This window comes from Sinocyclocheilus anshuiensis, unplaced genomic scaffold (genome assembly GCF_001515605.1).
Source record: "Sinocyclocheilus anshuiensis isolate Anshui unplaced genomic scaffold, SAMN03320099.WGS_v1.1 scaffold2655, whole genome shotgun sequence".
Lineage (NCBI taxonomy): Eukaryota > Metazoa > Chordata > Actinopteri > Cypriniformes > Cyprinidae > Sinocyclocheilus > Sinocyclocheilus anshuiensis.
Window position 1 is genome coordinate 141,451 of NW_015541082.1, and position 13,367 is coordinate 154,817.

Genomic DNA, 13,367 nt, shown 5'->3' on the forward strand with positions numbered 1-13,367 from the left:
CATCATAATGCACATTTTTATTCACAATTTCATTATTGTTTTTGAAATAAACAAAAACAACCTTCATTAACCAACATTTTGCCAATAATTTCATTAACAAGATAGCTCTGTGTGCTGTCTGACTCAAAAAAACAAAACAATGCTTGCATACTGTTTTGTATGTGTGTGTAATTTTACCTTGAAAGACTGGACGAAGGTCCAGAGCAGGATGCGTATGGTCTCACCCTGCCTGAGCAACTTAATGAGACGAGCAGCTCTGAAGAGCCTTAGAAAACTCAGATTTATGAAGTTGTTCTACAGAGACAGAAAGGAAGCAGTAGACAGAAATAGAGAAGGGGCAGACAGACAGAGAAAGGAAATGATGTCAGTCCAAAACATTTGATTACAAACGGTGAAGAAATTAAAAAGGAACTAAGGAAGAAAGAAAAGAAGAAAAGTAGGAATAAAATCAAACAAGGAGAAACCAAAAAAAATAAAATAAATCAAACTGACAAGACTAAACAGGCTCAGCATATCCAGTGGTGAAAGAGGGGAAAAGACAAAGATAAAGGGAGGAGGCAGCAACTCATACAAAAAAATATATAATTATATAATAAAACAAAATACTGTAAAAGAGTTCTCATTAGGGAAGGGAGTGCACAGACCCTAACTTCTTGCTTCAGTCAACCAAATGCACTGATCTGTAGATTCACGTGGAATCATGCCAACCACACTAATAGCATACAATGACCAACAGAGGGCACTAGCAAAGACAAGGGACATGTGCTGGGTTAAAGGACATATTTCAGTCAGTTGTGGGCAATTTTTGTATTTTTCTTCTGCTTTTTTTTTTTTTGAAGACGTCAGGAACTGAGGGGAAGAAATTACTGTTTATTGTCCTTTAAGCAGCACAGAGATACTGGGAAACAAAAATCGAACACAAGTTCAAGGTGGATTTAACTCCATCTCTACCTTCATAACTGACATATTTAGATGTCTTTAGTACGCTTACATCTATGTGTGTGTTGATGTATTTAAATGTCTGTATGGCTGTATGAAGATGCAGTGTCAAAAACAACAATTACTAGCATTCCCTGTCAGCAAAAAAGCACAACATGCATTCAGGAAACCTGCAAACTGTGTGCTAAGGATCAATTACACCTCAGCTGATAGGGGCTTTGTCATATTGTTAGACAAGCAGGGGTGAAAGGTCATCATGACTCAAGCACATGCATCATTATATCATCATCAGCTACAGGGAAACAGATGCATTAGATGCATTACTCCAAAAGAAAAATTACAAACCATCTACATGTAGATGTTGCAGAAGCATGGTTTATAGCAGTATTTTTGGAGGTTGATTAAACAACCATTGTGATCGGTTTATTCAGGTCATGGATATACACATGAGTTTCATAGTGCATTTTGATTGGATGGAGTCATCAGAGGGCAAAGCCGCCATAAAGAAGAGTTTAAAGAAAGCATGTAAAACAAAGATAAAACAAGACATGAATTATCATTATGCATATCGACAAACCTTTCAATTCAAATGAAGGTTGATTATAACAAAACAACATTTTTTAAATGATGCACTTTTCATATGCGGTTTGAAAAGCTTTTATCAATACATATATATTTGACAGTCTTGTAACTAGAGATCTGACTTCAGTCTTTAATTACAAATTTAACAAAACATCAGCAATAATCTCTTCAGGTGGATCTCCAGGTACAGGACTGGGTCTTAAAATAAAAATAAATAAATAAAAACACTTATTAATATCATATAATACAGTATTTCTCATCACATTTCTGTTAAAAACACCATGAAATTAAAATAGAAAGTCCATTTGTGTTTGCTTTGAGGTCATCAGTATGCTTGTGTAATCCAAAAAGCTGATAGAGTAAATATAATTACAATTGAATATTCATGGTTTTTCTTTGCTGGGGAAATGGAACAGAAGTATTGATGACTGAAATGTAGGCCCAATAAAATGCCCTTTAGAATGTGAAAGGCCCTTTCTCCTAATCAATGCAACCTGTCATCATGGTTTTGCCAGACTGTGACGTGAACTAAAGTCTACTGCTATTTTAAAATAAATAATTAAACAATTATGAAATAAGTCAATAAATTGGTTAATTAAATAAACAAACATTTCAAGATAACATAAATGCATAATAATGACATTTTCAAATAAATGATAAAATTCAAATTCACAAAGACCAGTGATGCAACTAAACTCTCCAGGTAAATAAAAAATAAAAAAATAAAAAATAAAATGACAAAATAACTACATAAATAAAAATATTATATTTCCAAATTAATAATAATTTTGATTCTTAAAGATCTTGCTTGGATTACTGCAGTTTTCTTTCCTATGTTGACAGAAACAGGTAGTTTGGGCCGGACATTTTGAAGGTCTTGTCTCTTTTTATAATAATAATAATTATTATTATTATTGTTATTAGGCAGCAGCTATTTGCACAAAGTGTAAATAGTGATAGATGTAATTCACACTAAGTGCAAATAGCAATTAGAGCCTATTTACACTAAGTGAAAATAACATTTTCTTAGCGATAGATGCTATTTACACCAAGTGCAAATAGCAATGGATTCTATTAACACTGTTAAAATAACAGGATTTTCTGCTATTTATACTACTTAATCCAAATAGTGGCAATTATCTGCACCTCAGTATTGTAGTGCATTATAAAACAGTACGCAATAATAAGGTATTGAGTGTAAATTATTATTTTAATTCAAATTATTAAATGGATGCCACCTTATTGGGACAAATCCCTCCATTCACCCACCTTAACCCTTTTCAACTTTTAGATTTTTGTCCTTAATTTTTATTATAATTAAATGCCTTTCCGAAGTGATATGAGATTTGAAAAGGGAGAAAAAAAAAGTTCAGCAAAAGGCAGATTCGAACTCGGGTCAATCGTGTCAAAAAAGCCACAGCACACACTATGCCACTGAAACCGATATTTGATAATCGTCTTTTATAGTGTTAACTCGCAATCACACGTTGGTGGGCGGAATTAGTGTAAATAGTTTCTGCCAACAAGGCGGGCTATTTGCACTTAGTGTAAACACACTCTGTTATTATTAAACAGGCAACTAGAGGTGTGCGATATATATCGTAATTGTTGTTTTAACAATGTGCGATTTGACATTATGGAGTACATCACAAAAACCAAACAAAACAGACTTTATTTACATTACAGCCATTAACCATGATTTGCTAGTCACATTTGGGGCGGGACATTCTCATGAGTCATCAATACTTTTGGTCTTTTGATCATAGAAAAGAACAGTACTTTTTGAAATATGTAGATTTGATAGTTTAATTTGTCTAATTGTAGGTCAATTTTGATTCCATGGAGTCTTTAAAGTGCCTGTACAACAGGTGTTGATGATCTGCTGTAAAACCAAGAAGAAAAAACACATACACAAACACATGTTTTACTAATATTTAGAAACGGCCATTATCATTTGCTGTATTATGAATACATGTTAACATTTGAGAACAACATTTTTACTGGTAGGTCAGTTTGATCTGGCTGGGGGATAAATGACGACGCTGGAAGAGTAACAGACCCCCGTCACCACTGAGCACCACTGGCTCACTGATCTGCCTCACACACCAACTGGGACGATTATATAAGACTTTTAGGAGTTCCTTACACCTCAGTGAGCAAGAGAAGATCCTGCTGAGAGTCTCTCAATCACATACGGAAATACACACAAGCGTACAGACAGGATACACAAACAAACACGCACATACACACTCACAGATGGCAGCCCTTCTGCTACACACTTACCCCTAGCTCTGTGACTAAAATATCAGTGATGCTGCCAAGTACAGTCACACAGTCGAAGATGTTCCAGGCGTCTTTGAAGTAGTTCTGTGGTAAAAAAGACATAGATGCATTTGTCAGCTGGGCTAAAGGAGGATTACACTTGGCACACACACATTCAGTGACCCACCGACAGAAAAAGGAGCAAATGATTTATTTTCACTCTCTGGTGCTAATGAAACGTCTCCTTTCCCCCTTTTAGCCCTTATTCCTTCATTGAGTTTTTCAGCCTGAGTACAAAAAAGGGTAGATGCCTAGAAGACTAGTGGCCCAGATGCTGAACATGACGGCCTTTTTGTGAGCTGCCAAGTGAGTGCCTGCAGGAAAACAGTGCATTAGGGCCATTCAGTACACCAGCTGCATGGGATCAGGGGCACCGGTGCAAAGAATGTGTGTGTGTAACTCTTTCCATCAACCACCCGTCATACCCATCGTCTTCATTTCGCTCAAAATCCGTCCTCCTTTTTCCATTTTCCACTCCTAATCACTTCAATGTGCCCTCCAGCTCACTATCTTCATGCGCGTCTCTTTTAGCTGACAACCATTTCCTTTGTGTCCTGCACTTCCATGTCCCAACCCTTTTCTCATCTACTTCAGAACGCAACTTCTTTGATCTCTCTTTCTCATGCTCAATCTGTTCATAAATCTGCTTGTGCAATGCTGATTCTGACCTCTGTGGTTTTTAAAGACTTTTGTCCCAATTCCTTTAGCCCTGTTTCACACAAAACAGGTATATGAACACAAGTAGGGTCCAAAATGAACATTTTGCCATATCTGCCAACGGTGAGCGAGGTGAGAAAATGAAACAGTCATATTTATGTCTTAGTGGCGATAAAACTGTATTTATTGATTTTTTTGAAAACACATGAACTATATTTTTGTCCTTAAAGGGATAGTTCACCCAAAAATGAAAATTCTGTCATTAATTGTCGTTCCACACCCGTAAGACCTTCGTTTATCTTCTGAACACAAATTAAGATATTTTTGATGAAATCCGAGAGCTTTCTGACCCCGCATAGACAGCAATGCAATCGAAACGTTCAAGGCCCAGAAACATAGCAAGGACATCGTTAAAATAGTCTATGTGACATCAGTGGTTCAACTTTAATTTTATGATTTATGAATTTTATGATATGATAATTTTCTTCTCTTCTGTGTCAGAATTTGATGCGAGTTCACAACAGCACCACAACGCATGCGTGTGTCTTCACCTGCATGTAAATAAGCCACCTGTAAATAAGCAACAGCTGTTCTACGTCAGAACGCCAGCTTCTACATCAGCAGCATCACACGCATGTGTTGTGGTACTCGCGTGAATGCGCGGCGGAGACTGACATGGAAGAGAAGAAATTGTTGAAAAAAGTAATTATTTTTGTTTTCTTTGCGCATAAAAAGTATTCTCATAGCTTCATAACATTACGATTGAACCACTGATGTCACATGGACTATTTTAATAATGTCCTAACTGCCTTTCTGGGCCTTGAACGTGTCAGTTGTGTTGCTGTCTATGGAGGGTCAGAGAGTTCTCGGATTTCATCAAAAATATCTTAATTTGTGTTCTGAAGATGAACGACGGTCTTATGGGTGTGGAATGACATGAGGGTGAGTAATTAATGCATTCTTGGGTGAACTATCCCTTTAAAACAATGTGATTGTTTGTATTTGACTATGTGATTCTTGTATTTTAATTTGTGTAATTGTCTCTCAAGATGAGCCAGTATCTGTCTCTTAGTCAAACTGTACTTCTCACAAAAAATGTGGCACATTTCATTCATTCACGTTTGATTTTTGTTTTGTTGGCCTAATGCAACGAAGATTCAATGTGTGCCAGTACATAGACTTTTGTGGCGGGGGAACATTAGGCATCCTATATAAACTTCTGATGGTAAAAAGGTATTAAAAGTCTTTATAAGATGTTGCAGTTTCTAGTAGTCACTGTATACTTTCACTTGCATTTGCTGCTTAGTGAGTGACAATTCTGGACCCAACATGCACACACATACAGTTAAACATGAGAAAACTGTACAGTAGACTCACCAGCACTCCAAAGGCAACGATCTTCAATATGCACTCCATGGAGAAAAGTGAGGTGAACACTATGTTCAGGTTGGCTAACACAGCTTCATAGGCATCTGATGCTCCATCATACTAAACAAACACAACATATTTAAACTGTATTAAACTGTATTTAGAAATTTTGGTAACTGGACTATAAAAACTGCAAACCTTGTAGAACATCGGTACTGAAAATCCATTTTTAATTTTATCCTATTTGTGGAAAGCACCGGTAAACTAACAATGCTAGAGTCTAAAGATTCTAAACTCTGTAATTGTTAGTTTGTACCATCACAAACTTTTAAAAGCAAATTTACCATACATTGGAAGCCTAATTCTCAAAATATATAAAGCGAGATGTACTAAAGTGAAATACTGCCACACCTTCATCATAAGGACAATGGTGTTGAGGGCAATCAATGCCATGATGGTGTATTCAAATGGAGGAGACACCACAAACTCCCACATGCGGTACTGGAATGTTTGTTTGTTCTGAGGCATGTGTCGCGTGAGCGGTTTAGCATTGATGGCGAAGTCTATGCAGGCTCTCTGAAAACAGAACAGATATGTGAGGTTAGTCAAGCTGAAAATCTGCGGCACCATATCAATGAGATCAATGCCAGCGCTATGCATAAAGAATGAGCTAGACTGATCATTTAGCTTAAAAAACATCCATTTGATATGTCCTCACCTCATTCTTTTCCAGGCTATACTCCTCCATCATTTTGTCTCCTTGCTCCTGGAAAGTGATGATGATAAGAGCCACGAAGATGTTGACGAAGAAGAAGGGGAAGACCACGAAGTACACCACGTAAAAGATGGACATTTCCATCCGGTAACCTGGACTCGGGCCCTGATTCTCGTAGGTCGCATCCACTGAATGTTTCAGCACCCTGGCGAGTGGCAAAAAAATAAGGCATTGAATATGCTATAATGTGATACTGTCAAATCTTTTAGGTAATTGTAACAAGTCCTTAGATATGCCATTTAAAATAACTTCAACTTCACTCAAATTGTAATTTGTGATGAAAACATTTGCATTACATTAGAAAACAGAAGCAATTTCACTAGTGGCTTCAGATACTGGGTACGTACACTGAAAATTAGGTTAGGAATTGAGATGTATACATACTGTGGCCACCCCTCTCCCGTAGAAACTGTGAAGAGGGTGAGAAGGGCCCAGAGCACATTGTCGTAGTGGAAATCGTATTTCTTCCATTCCCGCTTCTGCGCCCGCACTTCGTTATCTTTTTCATAGACAAGATATTCGCCCCTAACAACAAAATGCTTTTAGAATAACACACCAATATGTCTGTTCGTCAGTCTGTTTGTGTGTGTGTGTTTTTGTCTCACCTGCAGTCACGCTCCAACTCCTTGGATTCATCGGTACAGTAGAAGAAACGGCCTTTGAAGAGCTGCACAGCCACCACAGCAAAGATGAACATGAACAGCATGTAGACAATGAGTATGTTCAACACATTCTTCAGAGAGTTCACCACACAGTCAAAGACAGCCTGAAAATAGACAAAACAGAGAAGAGACAAATTCAAATGCAGCCTGAAAGCAGAACACAAACTCGGCCTCAAAACACAAACCAATACATCTTCAAAATGTAAAAATTCAACTTAATAAAGCTAATAAATATACATAAAAATTGAAACAAACCAAACAAATCAAATCAAATCAAATCAATACCCTAAAAAGCAACAATAAAAAAACAGCCTGAAAAATTAGAATGAACAGAAATTAAAATATAGCCTGACAGTCGAACACAAATCTTATAAGATATGACAAAACAGCATCAAAACTGTACAAACACAATTAAATAAAACGATAAATGATCATAAAAACAGAAACAGAATTATTGCAAACCAGCAAAAAAAAGAAAAAAAGAAAAGAAAATCTAGCAAAGCCTGAAACAAAACATACGAAAGGCATTTATAGAACACAACCCTTAGATAAAACAAAACAGCATCAATATATGCAAAAACAGATTAATTGCATTTACATACAAAAAAACAGATATAAAACAAAATAAACAAATGTGAAAACACTTCAATGTTAGAAACGAAGCCAAAAACAGATAAAGCAATCAAGTGATACAAATAAATGAACAAATACAAACAAAGGTTTAAAAACCAGACAAAACAAATTAAAAAACAGTCTGGTCAAACACAGCCAGAAACTGATTACACTGAAAAATAAAGCCCATGTAGTGAAAACAAAAACCAAACATACTCTGTAAACAGGCAAATCTCAGTCAAAACAAGGAGGAAAAATACAACCAAACACAGAGGTACCTTCAGCTTGGGCAGACGCTTGATGGTTTTCAGAGGCCGCAATACTCGGAGCACACGCAGCGACTTGATAGTACTGATGTCTTTCCCCTTGCTGCTTCCTCTGCAGATGAACACAAACACACACAAACAACAGAGTTAGAAAGTGAAATGGCAGGAAGTGTTAAGCTACATGGGTAATTGGTCTTGCACACACACAATTTAGTGGTGAGTTAGTAGCTCAGGCTGTTAAAACAATGAAACATGCCTGGTACATCCACACATTTACTCCCAGCCAATCAAGAATCTCGTCTGTGTTTCCTCACTGAGAATGCAGCCTGTTGTAGCCACACAAGCAAGCCCATTTCACAGCACTTAGGATAGACACATACTAAAACACATGCACACAGTCAATCTCACAACACACACACTCTCAGACACACTCGCTGGTGTAGCTCATGCTGTACTGAAAACTAGCTCAGCGGATGTAATATCCACTGTACCGTCTTAGCCCATGCTGGAACCACCATTGTACCTCTTTTCCCAAGGAACACTGGCTGGTTTCATTACATTGCCATGATGACAGCATGAAACATACGGAGCAGATTCAGGCATCCCTGCTGCAGAATGCCCAGCCAAACCTCTTTCTTTCTTGTTTTTGGGGTTGTCCATTGGCAAACACAACATATAAAAGGACCTGGAAACACACATCCAGTCACTCCAGAGGGGAAGAGCTTCTACCAATCAGCCCTGGCTCTGCAGTGTGAAGAACCGTGTCACCCTGAAGCTAGTCAATCAGAATCTGAATTTCTGGCATACATTATCCCAATTTGCACGCCGCTCTTGTGGTACCCAAACACTGCCATCCACCAGATGTGTGTACAGCTGTTGCACGGCAGATGTGCGGCTAGTGACCAGCAAGCTAAATGCAAAAGTCATACACTGAAGACTAAACTATGCGAATGTGCGGTTGTACACTGATTTATATCACTGTAAAACAAATTTATGTAATTATCCTTAATCACATACAGTAGGGTCTAAAAGTGATTCACATTTCTGTAATTAAAAAAAGATTTTTGTCAGCTTTTAAGTTTTGAGTAAAAATTTGAATGGAAATGTTTTTGGAAGAAGTCTCTTATGCTCTCCTAGCATTTATTTTACAACATACAGTAAACACAGTAATGTAATATGTATGTTTTCACTGTCACTTTTAATAAATTTAATGCATTCTTGCTGAATAAACTTCTTACAGAAAGGTAATTCTTACTGATAAATGGTAGTATATATGAGCACATGAACATAAATTGGTAAAAGCTATCAAAGTATTTTGTTAGTTTATGCCATCAAATGATTAATATTCAACAACTAATATAAAAAAAATGTAACTTTATTGTAAAGTAATACTGATGCGCTCATGAATTGGACACCGCTGCTTCTTTCATAAAGGAATAACAACTTAAATTTGGTTCTGTTTCACATACAAAGCAAACATTTCTTTATTTTAGACTTTTCTTTGTCTAAAATTTGTCTTAAAATCCTCACAACTTTGTTCATTTCCACATTTAAACGAAAAAAAAAAAAAAGGTTTTCACACTTTTGGACCGCACTGTATAAATAAATAGATATATATTTCTCTCTCTCTCTCCATATATTTTGCATCTTTATTGTCTTCCCTGTCCTCTCTTCTCCTCTTCTGTCTCAGTGTCAAGGACAGAGAGCAGCGCTCTAGATTTCCAGCGCCGTGCCGAATCCTGCCCTCTCAGCAGATGTAGTTACACACTGTCAAGCACAAACAAGCGTCCATCAGAGAAGTGCTGTTAGAGTGACGGGTGCAGAGGTGAGGGACCTCTCAAACCCCCCTATCAGGACTACGTGGACTGAATGATCATCCACGGATGGTTAACACAGAAACAGTGACAGAGTGATAGAAGAGATGGGTGACTTGCAGACAGACATAGAGACCAAAAAAGAAAGAGAGGAAAGCTGTGTAATTGCCAAGACAAGCATTAAGAGCAAAAGAGGGAGGAAAAGAGAGAGAAAAAGAGAGAGAGACATTACCCGCTGCCTCCGCTGTAGGTGTGAGCAGTTGAAGAGATGAGAGAGGAATCAGACACACATACACACACGCACACACAAGACACGGGGGAGAAAGGGAGTTTGAAGGAAGAAATACATTAATATGAGACACATACAGTAAAACGAGAGAAATAAGGATGCAAGCTTGTGAATTATTACACATCCACACACCCATACATCTGTGTTCACTTAACCATTTATATCATTTACAAAACTCTAAACAATATATAAGCTACGCCAGCAGAACATTTAGTCTTATTTAACCAGACTTTTGACTTGCAGCAAAACGTCTGGTCCTCCTCGCAGCTTGTTTTATGGGGCAGGAAGTGACCGCCTGACTGACATGTAAGATGATCAACCACAGTCTGTTTTGATTTTATGTTATGTTTAAGGGCGGGGATTTTTCAAATAAATTTGACCACAATGGAGTGCAACAGTCAGGTTACAGAAGTAAAAAAAAAAAAACATTAATTTTCTCCATAGTGGAATTGATATTTAGAAATAACTCACAAACCTTTAAAAACAGACCTACTGTTAGCTACGAGGTTGTTTTATGCTGGATTATTATGCTGAAGCCCACATTATTTAAATTTATTTTGTTAAATAATCAGGTTTAACATCAGAATTCCTTGTGAAAAACTACATTATCCATGATTCAGCAAAGAAATCTTGGGAAATATAAACAAATAGCACCAAAAGAACACTTTAGAGCTTGCCAACTCCTATGAATTACTGCAAATGACGTCGAACCCATCTTCCTAAAGTCTTAAACTACTTAAATATATGTATGCATATTTTGCAATATTTACCATCAACGTCTTTTCAATGGTTTTTTAATAGTTTTATATTTGTCTGTTGTTTTTCCCTCATGAAAGCCGTACAAGCATAGTCTTGTACTGTCCTTTTTTCCAGATTTTCAAATATTTTTTTGCTTCAAATAAAAGTTGTTAATGTTGTGATTCACCTCGTAGGTGGTTGGTTTGGTTCATGACTTGTCTTATAACTCTTTAATAAAGACTTTTTAAAACCTCCTATGGGAAAAAATGAATGGGATAAATACTACCAGAACCAAAGCTGTTGAAAAAAATGGAAGGGGACTCTATATAACAATAATCTGCCATTGAAAATGAATTCAAACAGCAGCACAACAGTCGCATTGAGCAGACAATTAGCGGCAAATGCATCTACTTTTATACTTACAGACAAAACCCAGAAAACAAGGTGGAATGTATGTTTCTGGCTCAAACAAATCTCAAACAGAAGAAGATTTGATTATCAATTTCAGTCCGAACTTGCCTTTTTTAGTGTACAATAAGCACAGATAGTCAGCGAACAGACTGTGGGTGATCTGTAGGCATGTCGTCCGAGGCTGAGACTAGCTTACATACACATATGCACACTTTCACACAAATCTAAATCTATTTGAGTAGTAAACATGCATTGCCATATTGCATGTGACTTCATCGCTGTGGTGACAGCTTCTGGAGTTAGTTGCCATGCCTCCTTGTTCATCATTATCTGTACAGTGCTTTAGAGCTCATATCGTCACATGACATATGATATATGTCACATGGCACTGTCATATGACCATAAGCACTTCACCTGCAGGGCAATGGAGACCCGAGTCTCTGCTGAAGTCTGTGATTCATACAGATTTATTCTACATGGTACTATTATGTGCAAAAAAGCTTGATTCACTCCAGTTTATTAAGACCAAATCCAGCACTCAGCACAAAAATAAATAAATAAAAACAGACTCCCAGCAGGCTCAAGTCTGTCAGCTCAAGCAGTTCACAGGCTCAGATCTGGAAACGTGTAAACACACACAGACCTTCTCAACAAACATCTCTCTGAGGCACGAGAGATGTTGTCTCAGTCATCTCTTTTTATTCTCAAGAGATGATCGGGATCAATTCCATCACTTAAGACTTACTTAGTATTGTCTGTGCCACTAACTTACGCAAACCTGCTATTTTAGACCATGCAGTGCATCTGTCCTATTCCATTGTGTCTTATTTGCCAATCATCCCTATTAGTAAAAGTAGAGTACACCTGTTGAAAGGTGTGTGTAGTAAGCAGAGATGAGATGTTTATGCAGAGATCTTTGTATACTAAATGACCCACCAAGAAAAACGTCATCTCTGATATAAACAGATAGTTCTGTTTTTGATTGGATGAGTTGCATTCCAATCCATTTTAATGCACACCGGTGATCACACATTCTATATATTATCGCATCAAGTTGCCACGTTGCTTGAAAACTGTCTAATGCAAATATGAATGAACTCTACTTCTTGTTTCTAGAATTTTGTTGAACAGAAGCAAATAGCCAACCGATTCACAATGTTTTAACACATATGTATTTTTTATCCAGCTTTCTGACTCTGTATGCCAGCATAGGGAAGTGCATTCTGGCATCTGTTTCTCTCACTCTCACTTTCTCTCTTAGCTGACTTTTTGCCGCAATAAATAGACTGCCTAATTGGATCTAGCGTTCATCAAAATGGTGATACACATCTCAATTGGACAGTGCCCTTCTAGGAGGTGAGCAGTTTGATTGTCTGTAATCCCATTATGGTGTTATCTTTCTGGGCAAAGGCCCTGTCCAGCCCTAATAAGTCCTAATGCATTCTGTGTTGTCTTGTTTCGCTGCTTTACATGGGCAGCTCTGCAAAAGTGATCTGTATATAGAGAATTGCCTGACATGTCCTCTGCATGTCTCACTATGCTGCTATGAAATCACTCTGCAAGTGTATCGGACTAATCTGTTGATTTTTATCATGTCCAGATTATTCTATGAAAGTACCACCTGTGTCCAGTCATCTGATGAAGTGCACTAACTATCAAAATCTTTACATATACAAAAAAGTATGAATATAAACATAGAAAAAAGTATAAATATAAACATAGAAAGTTAAATATACTAAATATGTAATTAAATAAATTAATACATTTACAATAATTGTAAAGTTAAATAATTTCCCCATGTAATTTACATTGTATTTAAATTAAATTTAAATTATATTTTAAAGGAGTATTTTACATGTCTATAAATAATATATATATATATATATATATATATATATTACTATATCTATGTATAATCTGTATAAAAATAAA

The 13,367-nt window shown here is 36.8% G+C and overlaps 1 protein-coding gene across 18 annotated transcripts in view; it reads right to left on the reverse strand.

The window, feature by feature from the left end:
• The window catches only part of LOC107690704 (voltage-dependent P/Q-type calcium channel subunit alpha-1A-like), a 130,579-nt gene that overhangs the window by 41,514 nt on the left and 75,698 nt on the right, over positions 1 to 13,367 (reverse strand). For 15 of the 18 annotated variants that reach the window (XM_016489114.1, XM_016489110.1, XM_016489104.1 and 12 more), the window contains 10 exons: positions 10,230 to 10,241; positions 8,196 to 8,295; positions 7,249 to 7,409; positions 7,028 to 7,168; positions 6,587 to 6,788; positions 6,280 to 6,444; positions 5,878 to 5,988; positions 3,805 to 3,888; positions 1,285 to 1,287; positions 178 to 294 (listed from right to left, as the gene is read on the reverse strand). In XM_016489114.1, coding sequence (XP_016344600.1) covers positions 178 to 294; positions 1,285 to 1,287; positions 3,805 to 3,888; positions 5,878 to 5,988; positions 6,280 to 6,444; positions 6,587 to 6,788; positions 7,028 to 7,168; positions 7,249 to 7,409; positions 8,196 to 8,295; positions 10,230 to 10,241 — 1,096 coding nt within the window. The remainder of the gene's footprint in view (positions 1 to 177; positions 295 to 1,284; positions 1,288 to 3,804; positions 3,889 to 5,877; positions 5,989 to 6,279; positions 6,445 to 6,586; positions 6,789 to 7,027; positions 7,169 to 7,248; positions 7,410 to 8,195; positions 8,296 to 10,229; positions 10,242 to 13,367) is intronic. The other 3 variants (XM_016489105.1, XM_016489101.1, XM_016489106.1) reach the window with 3 other exon arrangements.